The sequence below is a fragment of the Lampetra fluviatilis genome, chromosome 1, assembly GCF_964198595.1.
Source record: "Lampetra fluviatilis chromosome 1, kcLamFluv1.1, whole genome shotgun sequence".
Lineage (NCBI taxonomy): Eukaryota > Metazoa > Chordata > Hyperoartia > Petromyzontiformes > Petromyzontidae > Lampetra > Lampetra fluviatilis.
Window position 1 is genome coordinate 33,438,085 of NC_136275.1, and position 27,129 is coordinate 33,465,213.

Genomic DNA, 27,129 nt, shown 5'->3' on the forward strand with positions numbered 1-27,129 from the left:
GTTATCCACGTTTCTCCTCCTTGTCTCTTTTATCCTGTGATATCTGTAACTGCACATCATATTTGTACAGAGACGCATACATGTTGATACATCCACATTAGGCACTTAACTGTAAACCACTCACCTTGTATTTCGATTTAAAGCTTTCGTGACTGCAGGGATTCATCGTCTTGGTTCTTTTGGTAAAGTCATGTAGAAGGAAAATAATAAAAATAAAACATAATAAAATTATTCTCACGACGTTTCGGCCACAACGCAAGCAGCCGTGCCATTCAGACTCTGTCTACTCGTCAGACCTGTTCTCCACCTGAAGACGGCTGCTTGCGTTGTGGCCGAAACGTCGTGAGAAAAATTTTGTTTTATTTTTATTCTTTTATTTTCCTTCTACGTGACTTTACCGAAAGAACCAAGACGACACTCACTTTGTTTGAAGTGTCGTGTGTTATTCCGCATCCGTCATAATGTTAGTTGGTATGGGAGCACAGTTTGGTGGTATGCTGCAGCATTAGGCATTTAATCAAGAAAAAACAAGTTCCACAGTCAATCTAAATGTAATTTTTTTAATACTCCATTTTTCTCTCTCTCACAATAATCACACTGACATGCATTGATGTGCAAGTGATGAAAAATTATGCCCTTCAACCAAACAGTTATCTTTCAAAGTCGCCTGGTGACAAGCAAGGACAACTAAGTTATGCAGAATACCGAACATTATTTCATCAAGAGATGTTTCACCTGAAGACGATTGCTTGTGCTGTGATCGAAACGTCGTGATCTATTATTCTTTCTACCTACGTGACCTTACCGAAAGAACCAAAGAGTAAGAGATTTTCATTTAGTGCTTTAATGCATTTTTCAAGGAAACACCCAATATCAAAAAGTCATGAAAAATACCACTAATGCCACAATGTCAAATAATTTCTTCCTTCAAGATGTCTGGGAAATTATTGCAACATCCACTTTTGTTACAGCATGGAGAGTTTATCAGTGACCACCACTGCACTACAATTGTTATTTTCATTCAAAATACTTAAAACGTTATTCCTCCACATTTTACAATTTTTTTGTCGTGAAATTATTTGACACCCAATCCCTAAGCACATTTGGTGATTGTAAACGCATTCATCCGGAAGTTGTCTCTGAACTGACATCGATAGTTTTAACTTGCATTATTTAACATAATTCTGTATTCTTTCTATGCACTTGCGAATGTGAAACAGAAGCCACTGTTCGACTGTAGACATTTTATTCCAGATCTGGGGTATACGGTAGATCGGGCAGCACAGTTCACTTGAACGTTCCAATGGCCTCTGTTCTTCAGGCTATTGTGTGGTCTGGCTTTGTTGTTTCGTAGAAGGACTTCTGTCATCTTAATGTTTGGACACATTTTCCAAATGGAATTTTAACTTTCTTCAGCATCTTAGAAAAGCATACAAAGTTCCGTAGAAAATTTTAAATAATTTGTCACATCTTGTATGCATGCAATATTAATTTCCTGAGCCATTTTTCCATAAGATGTGTTATTATTATTGAGTGTAATTAAGATATCTTATTGTCTATAACATTATAATTAATCCTCCTGCATAAATAAAGCTCACATTGCCAAAACTTTAATAACTTTTTCAGAAGTGTGGCCCATTAAATTTTGATCCTGTTTTTGGCCAATGGGGGAAAAATTGAGTGCCTGGAGTAAGCCCACACACGAGGACAACAACATCATAAAAAAAAATTCTAAACTGTCTTATACAGACAGGCACTGCCATGTTTCCCACTGGCTGGGAGGTTTCTACCAATTCTGATTCCATTTCAAAGTAATGCACCAACCTTTCCAAGATGACTCTGAAGTTACAATTTGTATTATTCACTTCCCGAAGCCAGGTGGCAGAATAACATGCTAATCACAATGTCATAGTACTGCAGTCAAGACGACTCGCACTGAACACGGTGCGGCTCTGCAATCTGCACGCCACCTCGATCACTACCATAACACCATTAGCTCACGATGAATGTGAATTTGGTTGAATTACATGTGACTTGGAGTGACTCGCTCAGTGCTCTAATATGGACAACTGAGCATTCTGTGCCAACTGTCAACCTTTCAGTAACTAATTAAAACAAAAAAGCCTCTTCTGTGTTTAACAAAGCCACAGACTAAAAATACAGCAGAATTATTTCAGATCGTAGCATTTCTTTAGAACAGAGTCGGCAGATAGATAGATAGTACATTACTATCGTAGTACACTACTATTAATAGTAGTGGATAGTAGTGTCTATGTTCACTGGCGTTGAAAGTTTTGTGATTTGTGCTTGTACATCTCTGCCAATGCAACCCCATACTTTGTTAATTTAAAGTTGTATCAGATGTATTTCGAGACAAAGCACCTGACCTTATTACTGTACATTCCAGTTCTAGTCAATGAAAATACAAAGTTTAAATTTAGGAATTAGGAAGACAAGTCAAGCATAATAATACCAGCATTTATGCTTGAAACAGCACATGAGCACGTGTATACAAGTGTCCACATAGGTACTTATATATGTGTGTGTCCTGGTATCTGGTGACATCTGTTGTATCAAACAGGCTTCAGCAGCAGCACAGCATCATCCAGAACATAGTGGTCATTGTAGAGGTCCCCTTCACATAGGTACGGCACACGTGTGAAGCTCTCCACCTTCGTACAGGAGAACAACAAACAACCACCACCATCACCACGTCATTTGGCGTACCGATGTACCTGAAGAACATTCACAATCGGTGCCCATTGCCAGCGACGACACGTGCATCGTAAACATGAAAACTGACAAAGAGAATGGAACAAAATACGAAAAGCGTGCAATGAATCATAGAGAGATGCATACAGTACTTAGAATTACACCACCGAGAGGAAGAGAACATAGGTTAAAGAATATACATACGTTAAATACGCGATTTGACTGTTAAGGACACCTTAGACAGGACTAGGGTTGTCACCTTTTCCACAGAGCAAATCTGGATATATGTATCAGTCGGCTTCAGTCGATAAAAAACTGTACAGTACACTGCTATAAAGTTTAACACACTGCCAACAGATCAAATATTAAAGTGGAATAAAATATAAAAAGGGTGTAATGAAGAGGTGAGTGGCCAGCACCACACCCAGTCATCTTTATCTCCAAAATACTGATGTTTACACACCAGGGACAATTAAGGCTGAGTCGATCTAGGGTAGGCCCAGGGCCAATTCATATGTTCATCAATGATGTTGGCAATGAGTGAGAATCAAACTCGGGCTGCTGGGTTCATAGCGCAGTGTGCTAAACACTCTCTTACGTGCACCACATCATACAGGTGGAGTATCTAAGTGGACAATGGGGGATACCAGGAGCTTGGATTGGAAATGAGAACACATTTTTATTTAAATTAGTAGACTTCGACTGCTGCAATGTCGTGTAATGATATTGCCTTGATGAATAATATTGTTATTTGCGTTGTTCCGTACTTTAAGTAATGATACTGCAGCGGTACTAAGCAGGGTTAAGATTGGTGCTGGGGCCAAACCTGAAAGCCGTTGGGCTGAAGGACATCGATCACAAGGCTGTTGAGCTGCTCTTCCCACGAATCCCCATGCACCGACACGCACTCACTGGGCTGTTCCCATCGCCCACCTGTGCACGCACGCACGCACAGATACACAAACATCCCCCGTATAGCCTTAACAGACTGTTGGGGCAAGTGCTGTTGGCGAGTACCTGAGGGCCGGCACAGAACACGAGGGGGTGGGTGGCCAGCACCACGCTTGGCCGCATTTGTCTCCCCAATGGCGATGTTTACACACCGCACCAGGTACTCATATGGGGAGGCCCAAGAACAGTTCAGATAATCGTCACTGGTGTTGGCCATGAGCGGGAAATCGAACTCGCGTCGCCAGGTTCGTCGCGCAGCGCATACAAACACACCCTCACTCTCCAGGGTTTTGCCCGCATGTGTGCAAACCACTGTACCACCGCTCCACATGCAATTAAATTAATAAACTAGCTGCACATGAAAACAATGACTACAACATTTTAAGCCGGCTTGTAAAGAGTACTTATCTAACGAAGTTTTATCAGCCAAACCACATTGTGCCCACGCACATTATGAAATTGCGTACACTTCCCCACTGCAACGGGAAGGCATTCAGGGTTGAGTTGAGGTTGGCGCCATGAGCTTCTTGATTGGCGAGACACATAAACCTGTGTAACCATGCCTGTGGCCGGATATGATGTGTCACTGGCTTAACATCGCCATTGTGGACTACAATCTGTGCGTTCACTCTGGAACAGCTAGGCAATTCCAATTACTTAGCCTGATGATGGAATATAATTTATCAAAAGACTTAAGTGATTGAAGCCTCCAGCCTTGTGAAAGTGAACCCAAGTTTAGTTTAAAATAAAATAGTGTCATTGTCTTCTGGGCAAACCATGGAGGTTAGGTGTTAATTGTGAAATATCAGTCATCTAGCAGAAGGAAGTTTCTCATATGTTGTCTTCCACGATATAATTGTCCTATTAAGGTAACGTTATTGACGAGTGTTATGCGTTTTTGGTAGAAGGAAGCGATGGTGAAGTGCGGTGGCATAAACGATACTGACACCATTACGACCATGCCAACCTTCATTGTGTTCAAGCAGGTGACAGGTGACATCAACAATGATTTGTATGGCCAATTATAGTAACCAGTGGAAGTAACCGTCGTAGAACGATGGTTTCCCCTATGGCCAACATCCCCACCTGCCCACCTCTGGGTGCCCCCCCCCCCCCCCTTGCGCGAGAGAGACGTGCGGCGCAACGGATTGGACAACGAGCGCACGCCTGGTGTGAAGAACTGTTGGAACAACAAAGTACCTCTCAAGCAATGGACGTGTCGACCTCCTAGACACATTACTTTTGCAGTCACTTCCGGAAACATTTCTTACTCAACAATAAAACAGCCCTCCTTCCTACTTTGCCAACAAGTTCTTTGCTGCATGTAATTCATCCAGTGCATTTGTAAATGAGCCGAGACCATGAACTCAATACACCTGAAAATCTTATCATCTAAAGTAGATGGCTAATCCAGGATTCTCGCCGGTACTAAATCAGTGTTTATGCTAGAATTGGGTAAAATCATTTCACGATTCACACAACCTATGATTGTGTAAGAGACGCCGAGAGGCAAACCCAATGACGTAAATAAATAAGCAATCAACTCACCAAGTCGTTAGAGTCATTAGACTTGGTGAGTTGATTAGTTGAAAGTAGATGCTCAATTCCCATTGGCGATCTGTCACGTGCAGGCCTGACGTATTGAGCACACAGTCAGATTGGGAGGGTGGTGAAATACTCATATTGGCGGAGAGATTCATTTGGAAATTCCAATAAAAGTGAAATGTAAATGAGTGGTCAGTAGGAAGGCCCTTTTGGGAAACTAAGGGGATTGGTGGAACGACAGAAAGTTCAAGAAGGATGGAGAAGAGGACAAAAGGATCTGGAAAGGGGAGTTTGGGGCACTTGAACGGAGTAATTCCCGGAAATTGGTAAGTGATGTGGGTTGTATGTGTTGAAGAGAAATAAAAAACGAGTTACACAATGTACCCGGCAGGAACTCCTGTAGAATTGTAAGAATTGTCATAACTAAGGGTCATGTTCAAACATTTTACATTTAATTAGTACCATCCCATTTGTATGTCTCAAATACTTTCTAAATTGTGCCATCTTATCCATTCCATTAGCCTACAGGGAACTTTATGTAATTTTCATAAATTGTAATTAAACAATAGTTAAATAAATGAGCGCAACAATTGTAATCGACGAATCAATTACATGCCTACTTGAGTAAAAACCGTATTGCCCGGACTACCTAGTCTAGACAAATATCCCTTGTTTAGTTTTATAGACAGACCATCGGGGCAAGTGCTGTTAACAAGCATCTATATTCGTACTGGTTTATAGGCCAGTGATCAACCACTCTGCCACCATTCCCCCACTAGGTGACGGTAATATCTAACACACATGTGCATGCACAAAACAGTTTTCCCCACTTGTTGAATCCTGAAAAATATGTTGTACGTTTCACATGGAAGTTGCAGGAGCTGGTTCCTCTATTTGTTACCACCAAAACACTTGCACAACACCTTCTGTCACGCGAGCTGTATGACTCTCACAGCAGTGGGCCCCAACACAGCCACACTGGTTACACTGGATCATCAGAGACAACTTCAGCTCAGCTACAATGATGGGAGCACGATCTTCCATCATCTTCGTCCTCATGCTCCATGCGATCTACCTGCCAGGTACCAACTCATGAACACAGTAATACTGTTTCTATCTAGCTAGTTGCGGCTGTGGCTAAAGTGTTTGACTAACAATGACTTACAATCAGAACTTACCAATTCAGCTCCCCGGTTGGAGTTGGCTCCATCAAGGGTTTAAATGAACATCTGGTGCCGTATGTGAACACCAGCACAGGGAAGACAAAGGCGGTAGGGTGTGACGTTGGCAACAAAACCCTCCCGTGTGCCTTGTCGGTGTTAATACGTTGCTCACTAACAGAACTCGATACTGAAGTGTGTTTTGTCTATATGGGGGGGATCTTTGTCTTCGTCTTGTATCTGTATGTATGCTTATAATGTCTATAGTGCACGAGTCTCTCAACATGTGTACTGTAGGTGTTAGTGGCAAAAGACAAAGATCCCCCGTATAGCCTGAACAGACTGTTGGGGCAAGTGCTGTTAGCGAGCACCTATGAAGGCTGGAACGGCATATGAGGGAGTGGGTGGGCAGCAACCACACCCAGCCACCTTTATCTCCCCAGTGGCTTTGATTTTTACACACTGCACCAGGTACTCATTTGAGATCGAGTAGATCTCGGGAAGGTTCGGAAACGATTTAGATAATCATCACTGGTGTTGGCCATGAGTGTGAATCGAACTCGGGTGGCCGGGTTCGTAGCGCGGCGCACTAGTCGCAACACATGGATACACACGCACTTATACACTCACAGAGACAAAAATCCGCTGTGTAGTCTGCACAAGTGATATTAGCGAGCACCTATTAAGGTATCTACACATAAACTGATTTCATCACTCCATCTCTTCGTACAAGTCCTCACGGACGCATTCCATTCTATGGCTGCCACTCCATTATTATTGTGCTTAACGAATTCTTATCTGCGATTTTTGTTGATTAGAGTCGTGCTGCAAATTCATCCGATTACCCTCGATATTTACCCTGGAGACAAGTGGAGTAATATCACAGATACCCCATTGATGATAGGATTCAGAATACTGGTCCTCCATATCATAACATGAGTTCTGCAAAGTATAAACTAGGGTTGTTAAAAAAAATTTTTATTTACTTACGGGATATCACATTGCAATAGCCGGTAAAAAAAAAATGTTTCCGGTTTGCTGCACACACAATAATGTATTATAATGAACGTGAATGTACAATAATGTATATTTACGTGTGTTATATCTGTCATCTTTAATGTGATGTAATTGTTAGCACACTTTACTTGCAATTCCAGAGATAGCGATTCGATTCGGTCACCCAGCAACGACGTTAAAACGATGCGGTAAGCTCCTTGAATTTCCTCGCCTCTGTCCACCAGACAGGATAATGGACACTCCACAGTCAGTGAATTGACACGTTTTTTGTGGTGGGGTGAAGTGTGGATACCACCCACCCCTTGCAACACGTCTGGTCTGGTAGGCATGGAAAATAAGAACAGGTACCCTCTGGAGATCTGAGTAGCCCTTCTGCCAGCAAGCAAGCAAGCAATTGCAGAGTTGCACCTCCTTTAACCTTTCATTGATGAGAAACAAACACATCAGACAGGGCCCTAATTTGGCTGCCTCAGGCATACGTGCAGTAAGATGGCTGCCGCTGGCCAATCAGACTCGCACGCACCATGTTGATTGTATGTTTATACTTGCCAATGGTACATTCATTCCAAACATTCCACGTGAAATGGTTGCTGCTGCCTCTTGAGTTTTGGAAAAGGAAATCGATAAAGTTACGGTTTTACCGGTTGTTTAACAACTCGAGTATAAACTTGTGACTGATTAGGTTAAACTTTGTTTGCAACAAATATTTTCAAAGATTGCTTCCCAACTCCCACCCAAGGCCATTGTGATAACAAAGGGGCAGAGGTCAAAGGAACTTGGGGGGGGGGTCGAACCCACAGAGCCTCCTGGCTCATTAAGCATGCAGACAAGAATTTGAGGCACGCAAGTGCTGAAATGTCATAATAATTAAAGATGCAAAGAAAACGTTGCATGGAGCTGCCTGATCTTTCACATTCACCCTTGTTGCAGGAACATTCTGCCTCCATGTGACCCAACCTGACAGGTGCGTATTGGCAATGGAGGGCGAGCGCACTGAGATCGCTTGCTCTTATGTTCTTGATAAATCAAACACTAGCGTGAATTTCAAACATGCGGGCTCCATGTTGTGGGAACGCAAGCGGAACACCAACAAAGACCTTGTCCTGGACTACCAGCGCGAACACCACACTGTCATATGGGGCCCAAACTACAAGGATGTGGCGAAAATACCGAACGCCACCTCAGACGGTAGTTGTACGTTAGTTCTGCAACAAGTGGCCATTGAGCACGAGGGCATCTATACCTTCACGCTGTACGCAACTGACAGGAAGACGGTCATGGCACATGGTGATGGTACAAAGCTATTCGTGAAAGGTGAGTTGATGTCCAGTTTATGTCAAGATAATAATAATTATTGCTTCCTAACACCCCACCAGTCTTGAAACGGTATCTGCTATTGGAAATCGCACCAACTTCCCAACAATGTTAGTCTAAAAAGGAGAAAGTCGGGTTGGTCTTTGGTCAAATTATAATTTTTTTCTTCACTCATTCAGTCCATATTATATTCAACACATTATTCTCACCCAGGGTCAACATTATTTTCTTAAACTTGTTTAGTGGCTGAAAATGTTTCATGAACCATAAGCAACATTACGTGTTGATAATAAATTATTGCATTCACAAGTTGATGCAAAATAATACATTTTAATCAATCTATAAATTGTTACAAACAATGTAACAACAACTCGTGGGCAATATTTTAGTTTTCATAGCCCAACGCGAGTAAAATAACGGTGTGTGACGACGAGGTTCATCTGGTAATTCATACTGACGGAGATAGACTCGGACAATCCTCAAGAAATGTGAAAATAGGAGGCATTTTTAAAGAAAAGTTGTCAAACTTCTTTGTCCAAAGGATTTTGGTATGTCAAAACCGAATATTTTGTTTTCCATGCTCGATGTTGATGTTTTATGACTGAAATTGCCAGAAAGCAAAATGGCCACTATGCAAAACTTCAAAGGGCCATAACAGAGAGATAAAGCCATGATATTTGCATCTAATACCATGTTTTTGATGCCTACAAACACATTGAACTCATTAGAATAGGACTGACTATGTTAATTATATCTAGGTGGAAACTATTATCAAAAACATTGCAATGAAACATAGTTACGGGAAATTATGTAACACAGAAAAAAATATATTGATATATAAATTTAACGCACAAAATTAACTGACATTTATATGTATCACCTTTAATCACCGGTTAACTCAAAATACTTTTCTCAAAATGCCCCCTAAACTGTATGCAGCAACATGAGAAATTTTTACTTAAAGCTTTCGTGACTGCAGCAATTCATATTCGAGGTTGGCGCGTGGAGGGGGCCACGTTGGCGCGAGAAATTCAACCTGTCAATGTCAAAATCGGAGGGCCGAAGCCACAAGTGGAAACCCTCCGCGTAGAGGCGGAATTTATCGCGCCAACATGGCCACCTCCGCGCGCAAACCTCGACGTGGTGGCGGTTCTGCGTTCTTACATTGACATGCTAATCTCTCACATTAGCATAGCCACCTCCACGCGCTCTCCGTGGAGGCCGCTCTCCGATCTTACATTAACATGCTAATCTCTCGATTTAAAGCTTTCGTGACTGCAGGGATTCAGCTTCTTGGTTCTTTCGGTAAAGTCACGTAGAATGGAAATAATAAAATAATAAAAATAAAACATTATAAAATAATTCTCACGACGTTTCGGCCACAACGCAAGCAGCCGTCTTCAGGTGGAGAACAGGTCTGTCGAGAAGACAGAGTCTGAATGACACACCCCAGGCTTGGAGCGTCTATTTAAGCTGGGATGGAGGGAGACGCTCCAAGCCTTACATTGACATGCTAATTTCTCACATTAACATCAATAGCCCCGCCCACTTCGTTTATGACCCTTGGACTACACCCATTTTAAACCTCCCCCTCTTTTTTCCTCCTGATGACGATCGCTTGTGTTGTGATCGAAACGTCGTAGTTTTTGTTTATTTTATGTTTATTTTTATTAATTTGAACCTATCTACGTGACTTTACCGAAATACCCAAAGAATATATGAGAAATTGTCCAAGTAAAAAGAAAAACACTAAATAAGGAATTATCTAAACATCTCAACGCAGGATCTTCCTGGACAAGTCCTAATACTCAGTGAGGCTTTACTGGAAAAAGACTCCATTTGAATGTAAAAATGTCTGTATTTGTTTCTTCAATACCAGCAAGCAAACGTGCAGATGATGACGACTCAGGGGAATACGTCATTCTGGTCGTGCTTGTTGTGGTGTTACTGGCATACAGCCTGGCCACTACTATCCTGGCTGTAGCTCTCTGGCTCAAGGTATCCACCTCACAGCACCAAAACACTGACCACACTAAAGATCTCATGGAACCAGTAGAATAATCAGATGTCTGTTCCACCATCTGTCAATCCATCCCTGGGCTTTATGATTGGCTGAAATTAAGATGATATATTTTAGAAGTAAACATTGTTTTATTACTGACAAAACATTAACTGAGTGGGAGTGATTTTCACCTTAGTGCTATCATGAAAGTGACGAGTTACTGCATGGAAATGCCTATAATGGGTATCAGTGGTGTTTTTCTGTAAGTTTCATATTTACCAGCTCTGATACAATATCTGCATGGTGAATCCGAAAAAGAGACATTTCAATAATATTTTAAGGATCACAGACACTACAGTAATAGTGGAAGAGAACACTTATATGCATCCAATAATATACATTCACTCATATTACATAGATTGTACAATTATATACATGAATGGGTAATCTCAGAATATATATATATTTTTAAATTCTTAAATGCATTATTGTGCCAACATCCGACAGATTCGATTGCCGTTCCGGATTGGTCAGCCAGCTCCTGAAGATTTCCCCCCCTCAAGTTCAACAGAGATTGACACTCCGCACACATATGCGGTGAGGCTCATGCACAATCAAAACCCACCAAACCCACTCAAATGTCACAACCATTTTTTTTATGCATTAACGTCTGTCTGTCCATCTGTCCAAAGGCAAGTACGACACCTCCAATCAATATCATCTATTATCAACCAAACAGTAGCCAATTGGTAGGAACTTACTCTATATAAAACCAGCCAATTTGATCAAAAGGGTTTGCCAAGTCTTGGAGACAAACCTGAGCAATAGGGACTATTTGCAAGTATGCATGCCAATATTTCCCTTACAGCCAGTCGTCGGTTTCCTCCTGCGAAGTAAATACTACTGGACATCTGTGAAAAATAACTTCATAGCTCATCGGATTCCTCCAGTCGAACTTAAGATTCTGATAAAGATTCTGATTCTGACTTCTGAGGCCAAATACATGCGTGTGCATGATATATTATCTAGTTTATAATGTTAGATTGGAGTTTATCAATTAGCACCAAATAGAATCTATTTGGGGGTAATATGAAGGCACAGTGGTTAATGTACCGCCGGATGACGGTGGTGCACGCTTGTTATCCAGTACTTTGGAGGCGACGGTTGTTGTGACATTCCCTTCCCCTGGGTCTCGAGGAGGAACCATGCCCTCACTCGCTATAAGGTGGTACAGCAAACATGTGGAATACATCTGCTTGTCTTTATGGGATAGAGCACTTCTCCTTCGCATGCGTGGGTTTTCTCCAGGTGCTCAAGTATCCTGCCACATGTAAACTCATGAATTTGCTGATAACACCTTCATATATAGAGGACCACAGAGCTTTTGGGAATTGTTGGCATCAGCTCATCGCATGACTACCTTCCTACTTGTTTGTGGTTCCTCTCGCCTCTCAGTTGTTCTCTCTCTTTGAGAGTGAGCGATTACTGTGAATGTTACGAGCTGAAATTATTATCAAAAATTAACCTTGAGACCTGAATTTGATTCCTGACCATGGCCAACATTAGTTATATCTAAAATTACCCTGCCCCCTCCTCCCTTTACCAATCCACACTGACCACTGTGAATTACGGAAAAAAAAATATGACCAACACGTTTTGGGGAGGTCTTTATCTCGCAATGGTTCGATGAAGGGCTGTAGATAATTGTTTTATTATTCATAGTCTAAATTTTGATTTAAAGCTTTTGTGACTGCAGGGATTCATATTCTTGGTTCTTTCGGTAAAGTCACATAGAAGGGAAATAAAAAAATATATAAAATAAAAATAAAATTCTTGCTGTGGATTTCACACCTGATGATGATTGCTTGTGTTGCAGTCGAAACGTCGTGATAATTTTTATTATGTTTAATATTTATTATTTTTTTATTTCCCTTCTACATGACTTTACCGAAAGAACTAAGAATATTCTTAGTCTGTTTGTGCAATTACAAAAAAATCCTCAATTGAATTTGTTTTTAGTTTCTCACACAGCACAATATTACTTCATGTGAAAACAGCCAAGAAAGATGACAACACATAACTACTATGTTCATCAATATATTGATCTTACTCAGCGCTAGAAAGTGATGCTTTGTGATTTGTAAAGAATGGTTTAAACCATATAAAACATTTCAAATTGTCATCATGGCATGTGACTAAGACATTTAATTCGAAACTCTGCAGCTAAGTATCACTCTGTGCCAGAGAACGGCCTCCTAAGATGACATAGTATAACTACATACATCTTAAGTTACTTCAACAGACCTCATTATCCACCCTAGAATAACATTTGAGATCCTTGCAAAAATTGTTTATCACATTTCAATCAAACCAAAGTTTCAAATAAAGAATATGCCAAGTTAAGTGAAAGACAACATATACGTTGGATATTAGTTAAGTCAATGGTAACTGTGCTAAGACAATTAAACCATTACCCCTCACAAACTGGATTCATATAAAAGTGTTCACCAATATTCAAACCCAATATCTCAATGCCATTTTCTCAGACCTTTAAGAGTCATTATGGGCTCTGTGAGCTGACCACCTTGGCAATGCCTGTATCAACTTCACGAGACACCACATTTCAACTTTGCTATCCCTACTGTACATTCTTGTACTTAATCTCACTATTGGCTCTTACATATTTAAACATGTAAATATTCAACAGCTTATCCATGTACACGATGCGTTACCGCCTACTCTTTCTTCATATTCCTTTCAGTAAGTAAAGTGTGACCAGCTATATTTATGTTGAGATGCAATACATGCATAAATATATATGGAGAAAATGAACCATTTGGGATTTACTGATGACCTAGTCATTGTAATAACCAATGCAAATGACCCACATGAATGGGATAACTTAATAAATAAGGCTGCAAAGTTAGGCTCAAAACACAGCAGAATGTGTACCTATGGCAGTTATTAATGGTGAACCAGGATCAAGACGATCAAATAAAGAGAAGGATGAGAGCAGATTTGAGTGCTTTTGGAACACTGAACTTAATTTAAAAAAAGCTAAATACAAAAGTGCCTAAATGAGAAAGTTGTTAAGCAATGTAAACGGTCTGCTATAACATGTCGTATTAGCACAGCCATTGGCAATTAGGATTAAACAAGAGCTGAACAGTGTATACATATTCTTGGTTCTTTCGGTAAAGTTACGTAGAAGGGAAGTAATAAAATAATAAAAAATATTTTTTTTTTAATTAGTAATAAAATAATAAGAATATAAATGGTTTTTTATTTTATTTAATTATTTCCATTCTACATGACTTTACCAAAAGAACCAAGAATATGAATCCCTGCAGTCATGAAAGTGTATAAATAAGCATGCAAATATGCATGCTTACATTTACAATGAGTGAACGGAAGAGGAACATGGATTATAGAACATACACAAGTTAAATATATCATATTGACTGCGAATAAGTGGGCTTGGGCAAGAAACATCGCTGAAAGGGATGATGGCCGTTGGTAGAGGATACTGATGAGAGGATGTTCACTGCGGAGATGAAGTGATGAAATCTGCTCATGCGCAGCAGCGAGATGAATCAGAACCGGGATGACAATCCCTTGGGGAAGTCTTCAAGAGCAATGGACAGATGATGCCTGATGAATGTGATAACATAGCACACAGTGGCATTGTGCATAATAATGTAGAAGAGACTCAGGGTAGGTTAATAGAATTATCAATTGTGTACATGGTGTGAAATTTTACTCGGTTTGATAACTACGTAGCATGTATGTGCACACACACACGAGCACACATCAACTTCCACAAACAAAACCCACTTCCCTACGTTCAACCCACATGAGTCATCATGCAGGAAAGTCATGTTTATTGGGGCAGTGCAAAATACAAACAACCCTTACCTTATAGTTAGACACCTAGGTTGTGCGTCTACAGCTCTCTTACAATAGTTTGTAGGCTTATTAATGATTAAAAAAACACATTTCAAGTCATTCAGGCATTTCAGATGACATATTACTGAATTAATCTATTAAATGTGGGAGTGATATCGAAACCGTACGCAGCCAACCATGCTAAATCGGAGGTGTGGGGGTTGAAGAGAATCAGAATATTTATTTATACTGGAGGAATCATATGAGCTATAAAGCTCTTTTCCACAGAAGTCCAGTAGTTTGATAGATGTCCAGTAGACAACACTCGTCAAATAAATGTACGATTAATGTAATTTTAAACTATACTTTTGCATTAACGATGGTGCAAACTTTTGTCAGACAGCACAGGTATACAGAAAAAAAACACATTCCTGCGGAGGGAGCCGGTAGGAACGTTGGGTTGCTCGGTCAATGACCAGGGTCAACGGCGGCGTGGTGTATTCCGCAAATATGCCCGACTGTGAGGGTGGGCACAAGCCGGCGTGAGTAGGTTAAACGTTGAGTTTTATAAGGGCACCACGGGGTGACCAGCCCCTCCCCACTCAGCCCACCCCTCCCACCCCCCACCTAGCCCCTCCCCACCCAGCCCCTCCCCACCCTCCCCACCCAGCCCCTCCCCACCCTTTCCTCTCCACTCAGCCCCACCCCTCCCATTTTTGGATGCACGACGGACGGACACAATAATCCCCTGTGGGCTGGTGTAACCAGGAGGTTCCTACCAGGATAAACTCTTGATAAGAGCTGTTTTATTATATGACGCTTGTGTATGTTGCTTTAAGAAAGGTTGGATTTGACTGTTTGTTTGTCTTTTCCTCTGTGAATGTGAACCCAGTCACTGAATGCTTCTACTCCGCAAACGTACAGTGATCTGAACAACCTCCCTCAAGAAGAACTAAGCCCACGTGAAGCCATTGCCACTGCTGTAAAGAAGAAAGATGTAAGTCGATGTGCCTATTCTGAGCATTGTTAAAAAAATTGAGTTAGAAATGTTATACCCAACAAAGAACTCTGTAAGGCTTGCATAAACAGTGCCTGTTAAGTTGTGAGACCATTTTTTATCGCTAATTAAACAGCATCCTAAATGTTATCAGCTGAAGTATGCCAAATTAAGTGGCAAACATAATTTGGCCCAATTTATCAAGCTTCTGGAAAGGGATAGGGTCAGAAGGTGTGATGTAGCTCATTCAAACAAGACTTTAATTTCACTTTACAATCATATCACATTCCCTTATCACCAGTGGTAGCGAATGTTTTCATGGAGAAATTTGAAACAGATGCCATCCTGACATCCACCCTACGTCCTTCCCTGTGGAAGAAATACGTAGATGACACTTTCGTCATCTGGCCACATGGCCAGCCAGCATTGAACCATTTTTTTCCAACCAAATCAATTCCATACACCCATCCATAAAATTCACCATGGAAGTGGAAAATGATGGCAAGCTACCATTCCTGGATGTTTTGATCAAGAAGAGGCCTGATGGCTCGTTGGGACATTCCGCCTACAGGAAAACCACCCACACGGATTCCTATCTAAAGCCCGACTCCCACCACCATCCGGCCCAGAAGAACTCCCTCATCAAAACACTACACCATAGGGCCCGCTGCATATCCGACCAGCGCCACCTAGCCAGTGAACTGTAGCACGTACACCAAGCCCTCAAGATGAATGGATACTCAGACCGTACAATCCGCAAAGCAAAGCTGTAGCCTCAACCATGGGGAGACAACCATCTGAGAACCCAATCAAAACCATCACCTTGCCATACATAGCAGGTGTTACCAAAAATATTTCCAAAATCTTAAACAAACACAAGATCCAGGTCCGAGTCAATACAGTACACAAAATCCGTGATTTGATCCCAATTGTGAAGAATGTCATTCCGGACATGCAATACCCTGTTGTCTACAAACTAAGTTGTGTCTGTGGCAGCAGTTACATTGGGGAAATGAAACGACATGTCTCGGACCGTGTTCGCGAACACAAGGCAGATTTGAAACACGGCAGAACCAATACCTCTGCAGTGGCTGATCATTGTTATAACGCAGTGGGCTCGCACGATATTGTTTTTTTCCGAGACCAAGGTACTCTGCAAACCTTTGGGCTACTATCATAGATTTGTCCATGAAGCCATCCAGATATATAAACACAGAGACAATTTCAACCGAGAAGATGGGTATAAGCTGAGCAATCATTGGAAGGACATTATTAACAAGGCAAAGTCATAACTTGCTGTGGTGCTTTCCATTCTACCCTGCCATTTGGCTGTTATCTCCAACTCTCTGAGTTGCATTGCCCTCTTAGGTACCTCTGCATTAACGAGCTGGGGTCTCACTAACATGGCCACCTCTGTTCCCTTAGCCTCGATGTACCGATGGTTCTGGCTGTGTGATGAATGGGCTTTGTGTCTCACTGGCGCGACCACCGTTGCGGTGGTTCCCTTACGTGGACGCGCTTGCCTCACAGCGCAGTTGGCAGCGCCGCAGCTTGTGTTACACATAGACATGACATTAACTTACTAATCCCCCTAATCTCCCTGCCTAATCTCTCCCATCAACATAGTGCTAATCTCCCATTAACACTGCTGTTGTGCGCATATGCGGGGATGATACTCTTATGCGTCGATGGAAGCTCATTTCATCCTAAACTCTCTTCCTAATCTCTCTTTCCCTAATCTCCTCAATTAACACAACTGACGTGCTTGCGTCCGGGGATGGAATTCCTTTCCAGCTCAGACCCCGCTTGCTTGCCCATCGCCACATATATAACATCTTGTTGTAACAGCTCTCTCGCTGGTTCAGCAGTTCCACTGCTGGATTATTTTTTCCGCCTGAGGACGACCGCTTGTGTTGCGATCGAAACGTCGTGATATATAATTTTCTGTTAAATTTTTCTACCTACGTGACTTTACCGAAAGAACCAAAGAGTAATCATATCGCAGGCGTATTTTTGGAATCGTGAAAATCCTCTCGGTTCACTCAACATCACATCACGTCATGGAAGCGCTCCAGAAAACACAACAGCGCTACTTCTGAAAGTTACTTTAATAGGCCTCTCTCCCAATGCTAATTGATCCCTTCAAGAATTATAACGATTAGTTCACGAAACATTCACCTCATCTATATATAAATCTGGCTAAGATGGATAATATACCAATTCGTTGTATGCAGGTAAGCTCAATTTATTTAGTTTAACACATAATTAATGTATTTGCCAATGTTCCCTCTTTCTTCTTATCCCCTTGTCTCATCCCTTTCTATTATTATTACTGTTTTTTTTAGTTTGTTTAGTGTATTGGTTGTTAATTGTTGATCCAGGTCACACTCGCAAAATAAACTTTGAGTTTAATTTGGTTCTCACCTGGTAAAATAAAGAATTCACCTGTTAAAATGCTGAGAACCACAAACTTGGCACAAGCAATAAGGATTCGTTTTAATTATGAGTTATGGTTGTCCAGTTTTAAATCTGGGATGCAGTTGTGCCAGTTCAGTGCTCTGACATGAATATCACCTCCATTAGACATTTTTTTTGCTTTTGCAAGGTTGGTCCTGCAGTCGACCTTTCATCACGGATTTTATGCTGTGTGTCTGTGGATCTTCACCACCCCTCTCGTCTCACAGCTCAAGAAAGTAAGGTTGCAGATGGAAGTGAAAAAGTCTCCGATTTATGAGAACATCAAGGGCAAGACGCTACCCAAGTAATGGAGCTTTCAACAACAAAAAAACAAGATTTTTTTTTGGCTTTCCAATTAAGGTTGTAAGTTTTAATGCATTATTTCTGTCTGTCCATAGGGGGGAGGGGGGGGGGTAGCTCGCTTGTGTAAAGATATTCCAATATGAACAAAACGTTAGCATAATAGTGTTGCTATTGGGGACCCTGCATCAAATTGGCCACGCTGATCCAAGAGTTGTCCAAAACCTGGCAATTATCAGAATAATATTTATTTAGACTAGAGGAATCCAGTCTAAAATTAAAAATAAGCACCAAAGGAATGATCTTTGGTGGCCAAGGCATCTTAGATATTGTGCACCATGTAACGCTATCTTCTTGTGCGGCTTAGAATACAATGTCATTATTGCCGAATGAAATACTTCGAAGGACAAACCCATGTTGTAAAGCATTACATAATGAATAGGTATGCATCATTGTTCTTCCTTGTTAAAAATGTAAAATTAAATACCGCATATAATTAAGTTTTATACTTTGAGTTTTATCAACATTTCCATTAAAAATATGTCAAAGCCAAAGCATAAGGTAAATAAATGTTGTCTTGAATTTCATATGACTGGTAAAGTATGAATCTATGTTAAGGATAACCCCACAAAGCTATTTCAATGTGTATTTTTATTAAACCTCTCTCAAGCTGTCATGTAATCTCGAGTTTAAGTTTGGGAGGTGAAGTCGAGATTTACAAAATCAGATTTCAACTGTAATCCCAAACGAGTAACTTGCACATCATATTTCAGCATTGGGATGCTTGGCGAATACTATTTACATTGCTTTTTTGTCTATGGAAGTAAATTGGAGAACCCGAGGGAAACCCATGCAGAAAGGTGGAGAACATACAAATTCCACACAGAAAGGTAGCCAAGTCAGAAATAGAACCCAGGCCCTTCTTGTTGTGAGGCACAAGTGTTACCAATGTGCCATCTTGCGGCCAACACGTTGGTACGTTCATTTTTATTATCAAACCTCAGGACCGCCACAGCATGACCGAGGTGAATTCCTTTGTCAGGGAGGTGTGTTCACAAACCTGAATGGTCAATCAAGCAAAATGGGGATTACTATCTCGTGTTGTATGCAATAGAAATTTGGACTGAGACAGGAAGACATAAGTAAACGAGAACGTTTTGAGATGTGTGTATGGCATTGGATTTAGAAAGTCAGTGGGATGGAAAGAAAGAGTAATGAGGAAGTTCTGTAGCAGGTTTTGGGAGAGTTTTAATTATAAACATCTAAAAATGGTGAAAGATGTGGACTGGACACAATCTCAGATGTGAAAACGGAATGAATGACGTTTGCTGGGAAAGAGATCAAGGGGAATAAAGAAGGAATACAAGAGACATGTTATCCAATGTTGCAACGGAGACAATAAAGGACTCCACTCACCGCGCTCCACATAGGGCCTGTAGGGCAGCACGACGGCCAACAGAAGGCGCCCTGAGCCAGGCCGCAGCACCTGTCGCACCTCACGCAGCAGTGTCAGCGGCCGCTCGCAGCGATCCAGCAGGTTCAGGCAGCTCACCAAGTCGTAGGGCCGATCATACACAGTGTTCCACTCTGTCACGCCCAGCACGCTGCGTGCACACAGCAAACAAACCACAGAGACAAAAAAATCCCTCTATATCCATACATTGCAAGCAGGTTATCATATTATCAATTAAAGCCAATGGGTTGTGGGTAATCACGAGAGTGACAAAACACGATGGTGGAATGTGATACCACAAAGCTGCAAATACACACGAACAATAGTACAACAGAACCTCTGGTCACGAACGATTCTGACCACGACCAAATCGGGTTACGACCAAAAAAATTAACAACATTTTTGAATCTGGTCACGAACACAAACTCGGGTGACGATCAAACACGGCCGCGGCCGATTTCCCCTTCCGCGCCAATTTCCAAACAACACAAAGCGTAACAGTTATATATAACTTTTGTTATATTAAATTCCTAGTAAGATATTAATTTTGTGAGTGTAGTCATACCTCTCCCCCCTCATTCAAGCCGTAATTTAGAGAGCGAAAGCGCCGAGTACGTAAATCGCTAACATAAGAACCTGTTAATCTCTTCTCGCATCATTCATACGAAGATGCTTCCAAAAACAATACTGTACCCAAATATTACTGTTAACTTACTTTCAATAGAAACATGAATTGCTCATACGAATATTCTCTCTCTCTCAGAATCGACCGACTGATGTAGCAGACGAAACAATCATCTTGTTGAACGATTCTAAACCTTGACGTGGCAATGTTAGTTTTCTCTGTTGTTCAAGGTTTTCTCAGTGTTATTCAATGTTTTTACATTTTGTTTACTATTACACTGTGAATTGTATGGCATAATTAACTATTTTTGTGCTTAAAAATCTTTAAAAAACAATATTTATATACAGTTCGTAGGAGTCTGGAACGGATTAATCGTATTTACATACAATCCAATGGGGAAATTAGGTTCGAGTCACGACCAAATCGGGTTGCCACCAAAGTTATAGAACGAATTATGGTCGTGACCAGAGGTTCTGCTGTAGGAAACTGTCACTCCACTTATCTGCAAATACCTGGAAAAACAGTGCACCACTTTTCGTAGCTGTGGACTATCGGGGGATATTGCCGCTCAATTCCTCTTTTCCACAAAAGCACCGCTGATAATAGGAGGAACATGCTTATGGAAAATAGGAGTATTAGTGGAGTCACGAAAAAGACTTTATGACATGATGCCAACCAGCTTTGACCTGGATACCTGCGTTCTTCCAGCATAAATAAAATGTTTATGTCTATACTGCACTATACTTGAGGATGCAGTTTAATCACAAGCAGCTGCCTGGATTCGAACTGAGGACCTCATAAGTGCCACCTCAGGGATCTAACCTCTCAGCCACCCGGCCATCTTACTTATCCTGACTCTAACCCACTCCTCCGTAACATGACTCACGTAAAGTTGCGCTTGCGCAGTCGCCACTGCATGGTGGGCGACACCTCAGTAACGAACACCTGGTTGAAGTGCGCTCCCATTATGGCAGTCACCTCCCCATCACCAGCACCCAAGTCCAGCAGGGAGTCGGCACGCCAGCTCTCTGGAATGCCCAGCAAACGCCGGAACTGCTCTGCCGACAGCACGAACATGGAGCCGCGGCCCAGGACCCTGCAGACATCCCCACACATCCATGGGCATCCAATAATGGCCCATTATCATAAACATCATCTTCCCCATCACAATCATCTTCATCACCATCATGATCACTGGCGAAGCTAGTGGAGAGGGTGGGGTGGCACATGCCCCCCCCCCAATGATCCGATCGAAATCCCTAATTTCGATTGGATCATTGGGGTTTATTAGTAATAAATCGGCATTTTGCGACCCCCACTGCCACTGTGTAGCATATTATTACGTGCCAGGGCTCTGAGATGATAGGACAATAGTCCGAGTCCATAATTGACAATAAGTAACGGCAAAGCAGTTATAAGTGACTCACAGAATTTTGCGCAGTTGCGTATACAGTACACGACTTCCCTGAAGGCATATTTTCAGCGAGCGTGATGCCGATCACACACAGTTCGAATTCGACCCTGGATCGATGGCTGTGCCATCGCCGCACACGCGTCGAATAAAAAGTAAGGGACAAGTTCTTACTTACTAACAACTCCTATCATTTTTCATTGATGGAGGGGTTGCCCCCCTACCTGAAATCCTGGCTCCGTCATTGATCATGATCACAGTCATGAGGCAGCAGGAATTAAGAAACTTAATTTTATTACATTTAAGCTCCGGGAATTAAAATATTAAATTAATTATCATGGAACATCACTCTCATAACATTGTGGGAAAGTGTGCCCTCCATTGAATAAAGATGAAAAGGCCACTCATTGCAATTTTCAGAAGTTGTCCAAATAATTTTAGCACAGCCATTCCTGGGTACACGGGGTCACAATGCTCTGCGAAAGTTTTCCAGGATTATTTTATGTATCGGGAACAAACTTTGAGTAAAAAAAAAACAAAATAAAAATGATTTTTATTTGTAACTATTTTATATACAAATATTTCACTGTTTACATGTCCAGACTGTCCATTAAAGGACATAAAAGCATGCTGTTTTGCATGACATTTAGAAAAAATGTGAGAGGTTTTTCTCTTGAAAAACTGCATCACATGGAGTGTGGTCACTTGATGATGCAAATGGTTTCGTTTGGTGAACAAAGCTCGACAGCTTCCGAATTGTTTTCTTTCACATTTCCCATAAGGGCACACTCCACATTTTTGCTCCACGGATATGTATATTGTTCTATATCCCTATATCTTCTGCAAGTACAAGCTCTGCCACAATGATGTGGTATCAAATTAAAACTAAGACCGTTATAAAAGCACAGAATTTATTTTAGCTTTCAATATTCGTGTATGTATGCACATGTGCATTCATGCATGTAAACATTTCTGTATATATGTGTGCATGTGCTACTTTATTTTCCTATCCGTGGTCCCCTGGTAATAATATTTATGGTGGAGGGGTTCGAGCCTTTTCCATCAGACTAGGGGCACCTTTGTTTTGGTGGATGTAAGTGTGCCATGATGGTGATGAACCATCTGTCACCCTTTCTCTCAATGGCAATGCTGATAACACACAGCTGAAAAAGTTCACAGATTACTGGAAAATTCGAATAGTGACCTCCTCTGGCAGGCTGGGTCATGTAGGCCCAGTCACCGTATGCCCAAGCAGCTTCCATTTGGCTTGATAGAGAGATCTAATTGGACGTGGCACAGGCTACAAAAGAGATGGACTGACGTGGAACAGGAAGACTTAGAGCTGAGTAGACTAACTACTGGTATAAGCAATATAAACATTGGCTTCTGTAAAGGAGGCTTTGTGAAACACAAAACCAGACAGTTGGAGGCAGCTGCCCTCCAGCAACAAAGGATGGTGGAGAATTGATGCTCACAATAATGAAGAGAGTGCCAAATCTGATTCGATTGACATTTAATGAATACTCTTTGCAGGACATATTAAAGGTGTGCCCTTATTGTAGCTAAAGAAGCATACTGAAGGGACCTTCAGAAGTGCTGTAGTTCCGTGAAGTCATCTTCTGGGCCCATTTTTTTGTTAAACAAAGTTAACTACTCACAGTGTTTATGGTGAAAAGAAATGTCCTTATCTCATAAACATGATTCCGATAATGCAAGTGTAATAGAATTTTGTAGCAAAGGTAAGGAAAAAGGATTGAAGTTGACAATAATTTGTGACTTCAGTCCTATTGAGGTTGGAGGGTCTTTGAGAGAGAAGGGGAGTTAATGTTCTGAGACATGGCGCACCCGTTGACAGACGTGCGCGACACAAAGAAACCCAGCAGCGAAGAGACCATGGAGTAGTAGAGTTGCGTGAAGAGCCACCCTGACTTGGTGGTACTGTTGGCTAGGAAAGCACGTGTGCTTTCGTCCAGCTCATTTTCCTGCAGCAGTGCATGCAGGTCCTCTCGAAGCCGCGACTGGTTCACTGTGTACCACTATTTACACACACGCACACACAAATAAAACAAACAAATGGAATTTTCTATTTTAAAGCACCATCAAAGAACGTCATCTTTAATTCAAATCCAGACATGATCAGTCGAGCAGAAAAGTAAATAGAAAAAAATGAAAATTAAGGACATTGATTGACTTACAAGTGGGTTTATACAGGGCACATTGCTAGGAGTGATGGCTAATGGGTAATACGAGTAACAGAATGGCAGCCAAAGGAGGGATATGGAATAATGAGATTAACTAATTTGCAGAGCGAGATGGATGACATCCCAAAACTGTGAGATCCAGTAGTGGAGAGATTATTGCTTGGAAAAAAGATTGTATTTTTTTATTTTGGATAAGATGAAAAGTAAGAAGCTACGGTGAAGAAATTCGAAAATGTTAATTTCATTCACGTGTTAGAAAAAAAAACTCTTTCAAAAACTTCATAAAAAAACACTTTACTTGATCAGTTACGTCAGACCACACGTGACCCAGGATTTTTACATTATTAACTTTTTAAGCTTTACATATATTGATTTTAAAAAATGCATCTCAAAAGCAGCAGTAGAAAAACCAACTGTGTTTGATGTGTTCCTATGTCAGCTCTTCTGGAAAATAAGTCCTGCAAATAGTGATTAAGAATTCAAAGAAAGTTTACTATAAATATGCAAATTCTAATTAGCAAATGAAACTTAGTCACAATGTGTTCCTGTGCGCGAGTGTGGTACAGGCAAAACAATCGTGCTGGAGCAATCGGCTTGCGCTATAATGCAGTCGGTTAAATTCCTGGAAATTAAGAGTAACTGAAGCAACTGATAGTTGTGTCTGTACTGCCTGTATTAATGGCATATACTACTGGTGGTGTAAGTCCTTAACATGGGACCATTCTGTAACTGAACCAAATGTTTCACGTGATGTGGGGTTTTCTTGAAAAGGGAAAGCTGATACACCGGGGTTGGGAGGCTGGGATTAATAAAGCTGTGTGGATAAATAACGCTTTGACTGAGTATATTACATAGACATTTCTGAAACGATCACGTTGAAATTAGAGTGCACACCCTGAAGGGTCTAGGCTGATTATGACAAACCTAACGATTTTCGTGGCCCCAAATTTTGAAGGCTCATTCATACATCAGTCAGAGACCGTATTTTGGCAGGGCGCCGTAATTTTGGCTGTTTATATAACTTTTTCATTCTGGTTGTTGTTTTAAGATCACATTTGATAGCCGGCTTGAACCCCTGATATGTAATAACCCACCGACGGTGGCCCGTGCGCAAATCACACGGAATACGTCTGATCTCGTAAGATCTCTGCAGTTGCATACGTGGTGGACAGCAAAGGCAAACTCGACTCACGCACACGCATCTCTTTCTGCCCGCCATCACCAATTCGCACTGACCATCGTGAAGTATAATCACATAATCCTCCCTACCAGCACGGAATGAGAAGGCCCTCATCCAACAGTGAATCGACAAATGGCCTTCACATGCAATATTGATGCGAGCTCATTACCGACCACCTGTATTACTGCCACGAACTTACCAATGTTGGCTCTGTGACCGGGTGCCCTGGTCCTTCTAGACCCTCACCTCGCCGTACTTGGACCTCGTCCCCGCCATCTCCTCGTCTTCGTCGCCGTGGTTTCCCGTCAATCCCACTCGCCCCATGGCGCTCATGTAGAGCGAGCGGGTGAGCGGCTTGCGGAGGTAGCGTCCCGTCCACATGATGCGTAGCCACAGCAGTGCGAAGAAACAGATGGACAGCAGAGGTGCGAGTACTCTCATCGCATCGACACAGACGTCTTCACCATCATACTCACCGCCGTCACCCTTGACGTCCACGCGGTCTGCTCAGACTTCACCAGACACCGGTCTTGATGAGAGCGGCCACGAAGTATGAAGTGGGAGGACGCACACGATTCCTGGATTGGTGATTGTAGGGGCTATACGGGTTTTTCTCCGTCTATTTTATGTATTTTCAAGGACTCAATCGGTCTCTCTTAGTGCGTCTTTCTGCCAATGTTTATCTCAGTATTGCCTATATGCTTCTGTATGTGTCTCTCTTTGGTTCATCCCCTGCCTGTCATTACCTATGTGTCCATTTCTTCTCTCCGTATCTATACGGCTGTGATTTAGAAGCCTCTCTCGGTGAGTATTGCCGTCTCCGTACGTGTCTCCTCTATACTCCGTCTCTGATGCTGTCAACCAAAGTTGTATATATCTGTCTGAACCTTGTGTTTCCGTGTCTCTATCCCCGTCTCCTTACTGCCTGTCGCTCTCAGCCAGCGGTGTCTGTATCTCCGTGTGTCCCTCTCGTCTATCTAAGGCCCCCGTATCTGTGCCGAGGGGCCGCACGAACCCTTAACTTCGCGCGGCCTACTCAAGCCTCGCTGGACGCCGACCTCGCCTAGAATTCTCGCCGGCGAGACGACCCTACGGCGGCAGAGGCGACGCGGGCCGATCGAAAACAAATGTTTTTTTTCCTCGGTACACAATCACAGTTTGTGTAAATGTACACGACACGGACGTGTACTGCTAAGCCGTCTCGGTGACGCGATCGTAAATGAAGGCACGCTTACAACACGCGAGTACCAAAGCAGAGTTTTAATAATGCGTTAATGTGGACACTTATCGTGATGTCCACGAGTTTAAATGCTTTGACCTGCGGCGATTCTTATTGGTCGACTGCTCCACCAATCGGAGCGCGCGGTTTCTTAAAGGCTACCCGCTTGCTCTCACACAGTGTTAAAGCCGTACCCCCAACGAAGCCGAGTTAGAGCCGGTCACCTTGGAAGCGTGCTGCTGAGGCGACACTTTTTCTTTTTAATTGGATTACGTGGCCCACGTTCCTTTGAATATCGTACAAGATGTTTGTAAAATAGATGGGGACGAATGCAATGGCGAGGTGTTAACTTCCTCGCCTGGTATACAGGAGGTCGTGGGTTCAATCCAAACCCTGCTGTATATTTGGAGTTTGCGTGTCTCTCTTTCCCCGTGGTCCTGTGGACTTTTCTCCGGGTCCTCCGGGTTTTCCCTCCACATTTTGAATCAACATCAGGCGTGTAGAGTATTTGGCTGCTATAAATTTCAACATGATAAACCACTTCGTTGAGCTATCATTTGCGGCTAGGTCGCTTCTGAAAACATATTCCTGCGGAGGGAGCTGGTAAGAACGTTGGGTTGCTCGGTCAATGGCCAGGGTCAACGGCGGCGTGGTGTATTCCGCAAATATGCCCGACTGTGAGGGCGGGCACAAGCCGGCG

General features: G+C 42.1%; 2 protein-coding genes across 2 annotated transcripts; one reads left to right on the forward strand and one right to left on the reverse strand.

Moving 5' to 3' along the window:
- Positions 1-546: 546 nt before the first annotated feature.
- METTL9 (methyltransferase 9, His-X-His N1(pi)-histidine) lies at positions 547-26,519 on the reverse strand. Its single transcript, XM_078861113.1, has 6 exons — positions 25,457-26,519; positions 23,675-23,865; positions 21,305-21,514; positions 19,757-19,944; positions 3,539-3,645; positions 547-2,672 (listed from the first exon to the last, which is right to left on the reverse strand). Exons 1-6 carry the CDS (start codon positions 25,649-25,651, stop codon positions 2,574-2,576), a joined length of 990 nt encoding a protein of 329 aa, XP_078717239.1. The 5' UTR covers positions 25,652-26,519; the 3' UTR covers positions 547-2,573.
- LOC144944556 (uncharacterized) lies at positions 8,447-18,420 on the forward strand. Its single transcript, XM_078872855.1, has 5 exons — positions 8,447-8,699; positions 10,579-10,697; positions 11,209-11,298; positions 15,479-15,583; positions 18,268-18,420. Exons 1-5 carry the CDS (start codon positions 8,447-8,449, stop codon positions 18,346-18,348), a joined length of 648 nt encoding a protein of 215 aa, XP_078728981.1. The 3' UTR covers positions 18,349-18,420.
- Positions 26,520-27,129: the final 610 nt, after the last annotated feature.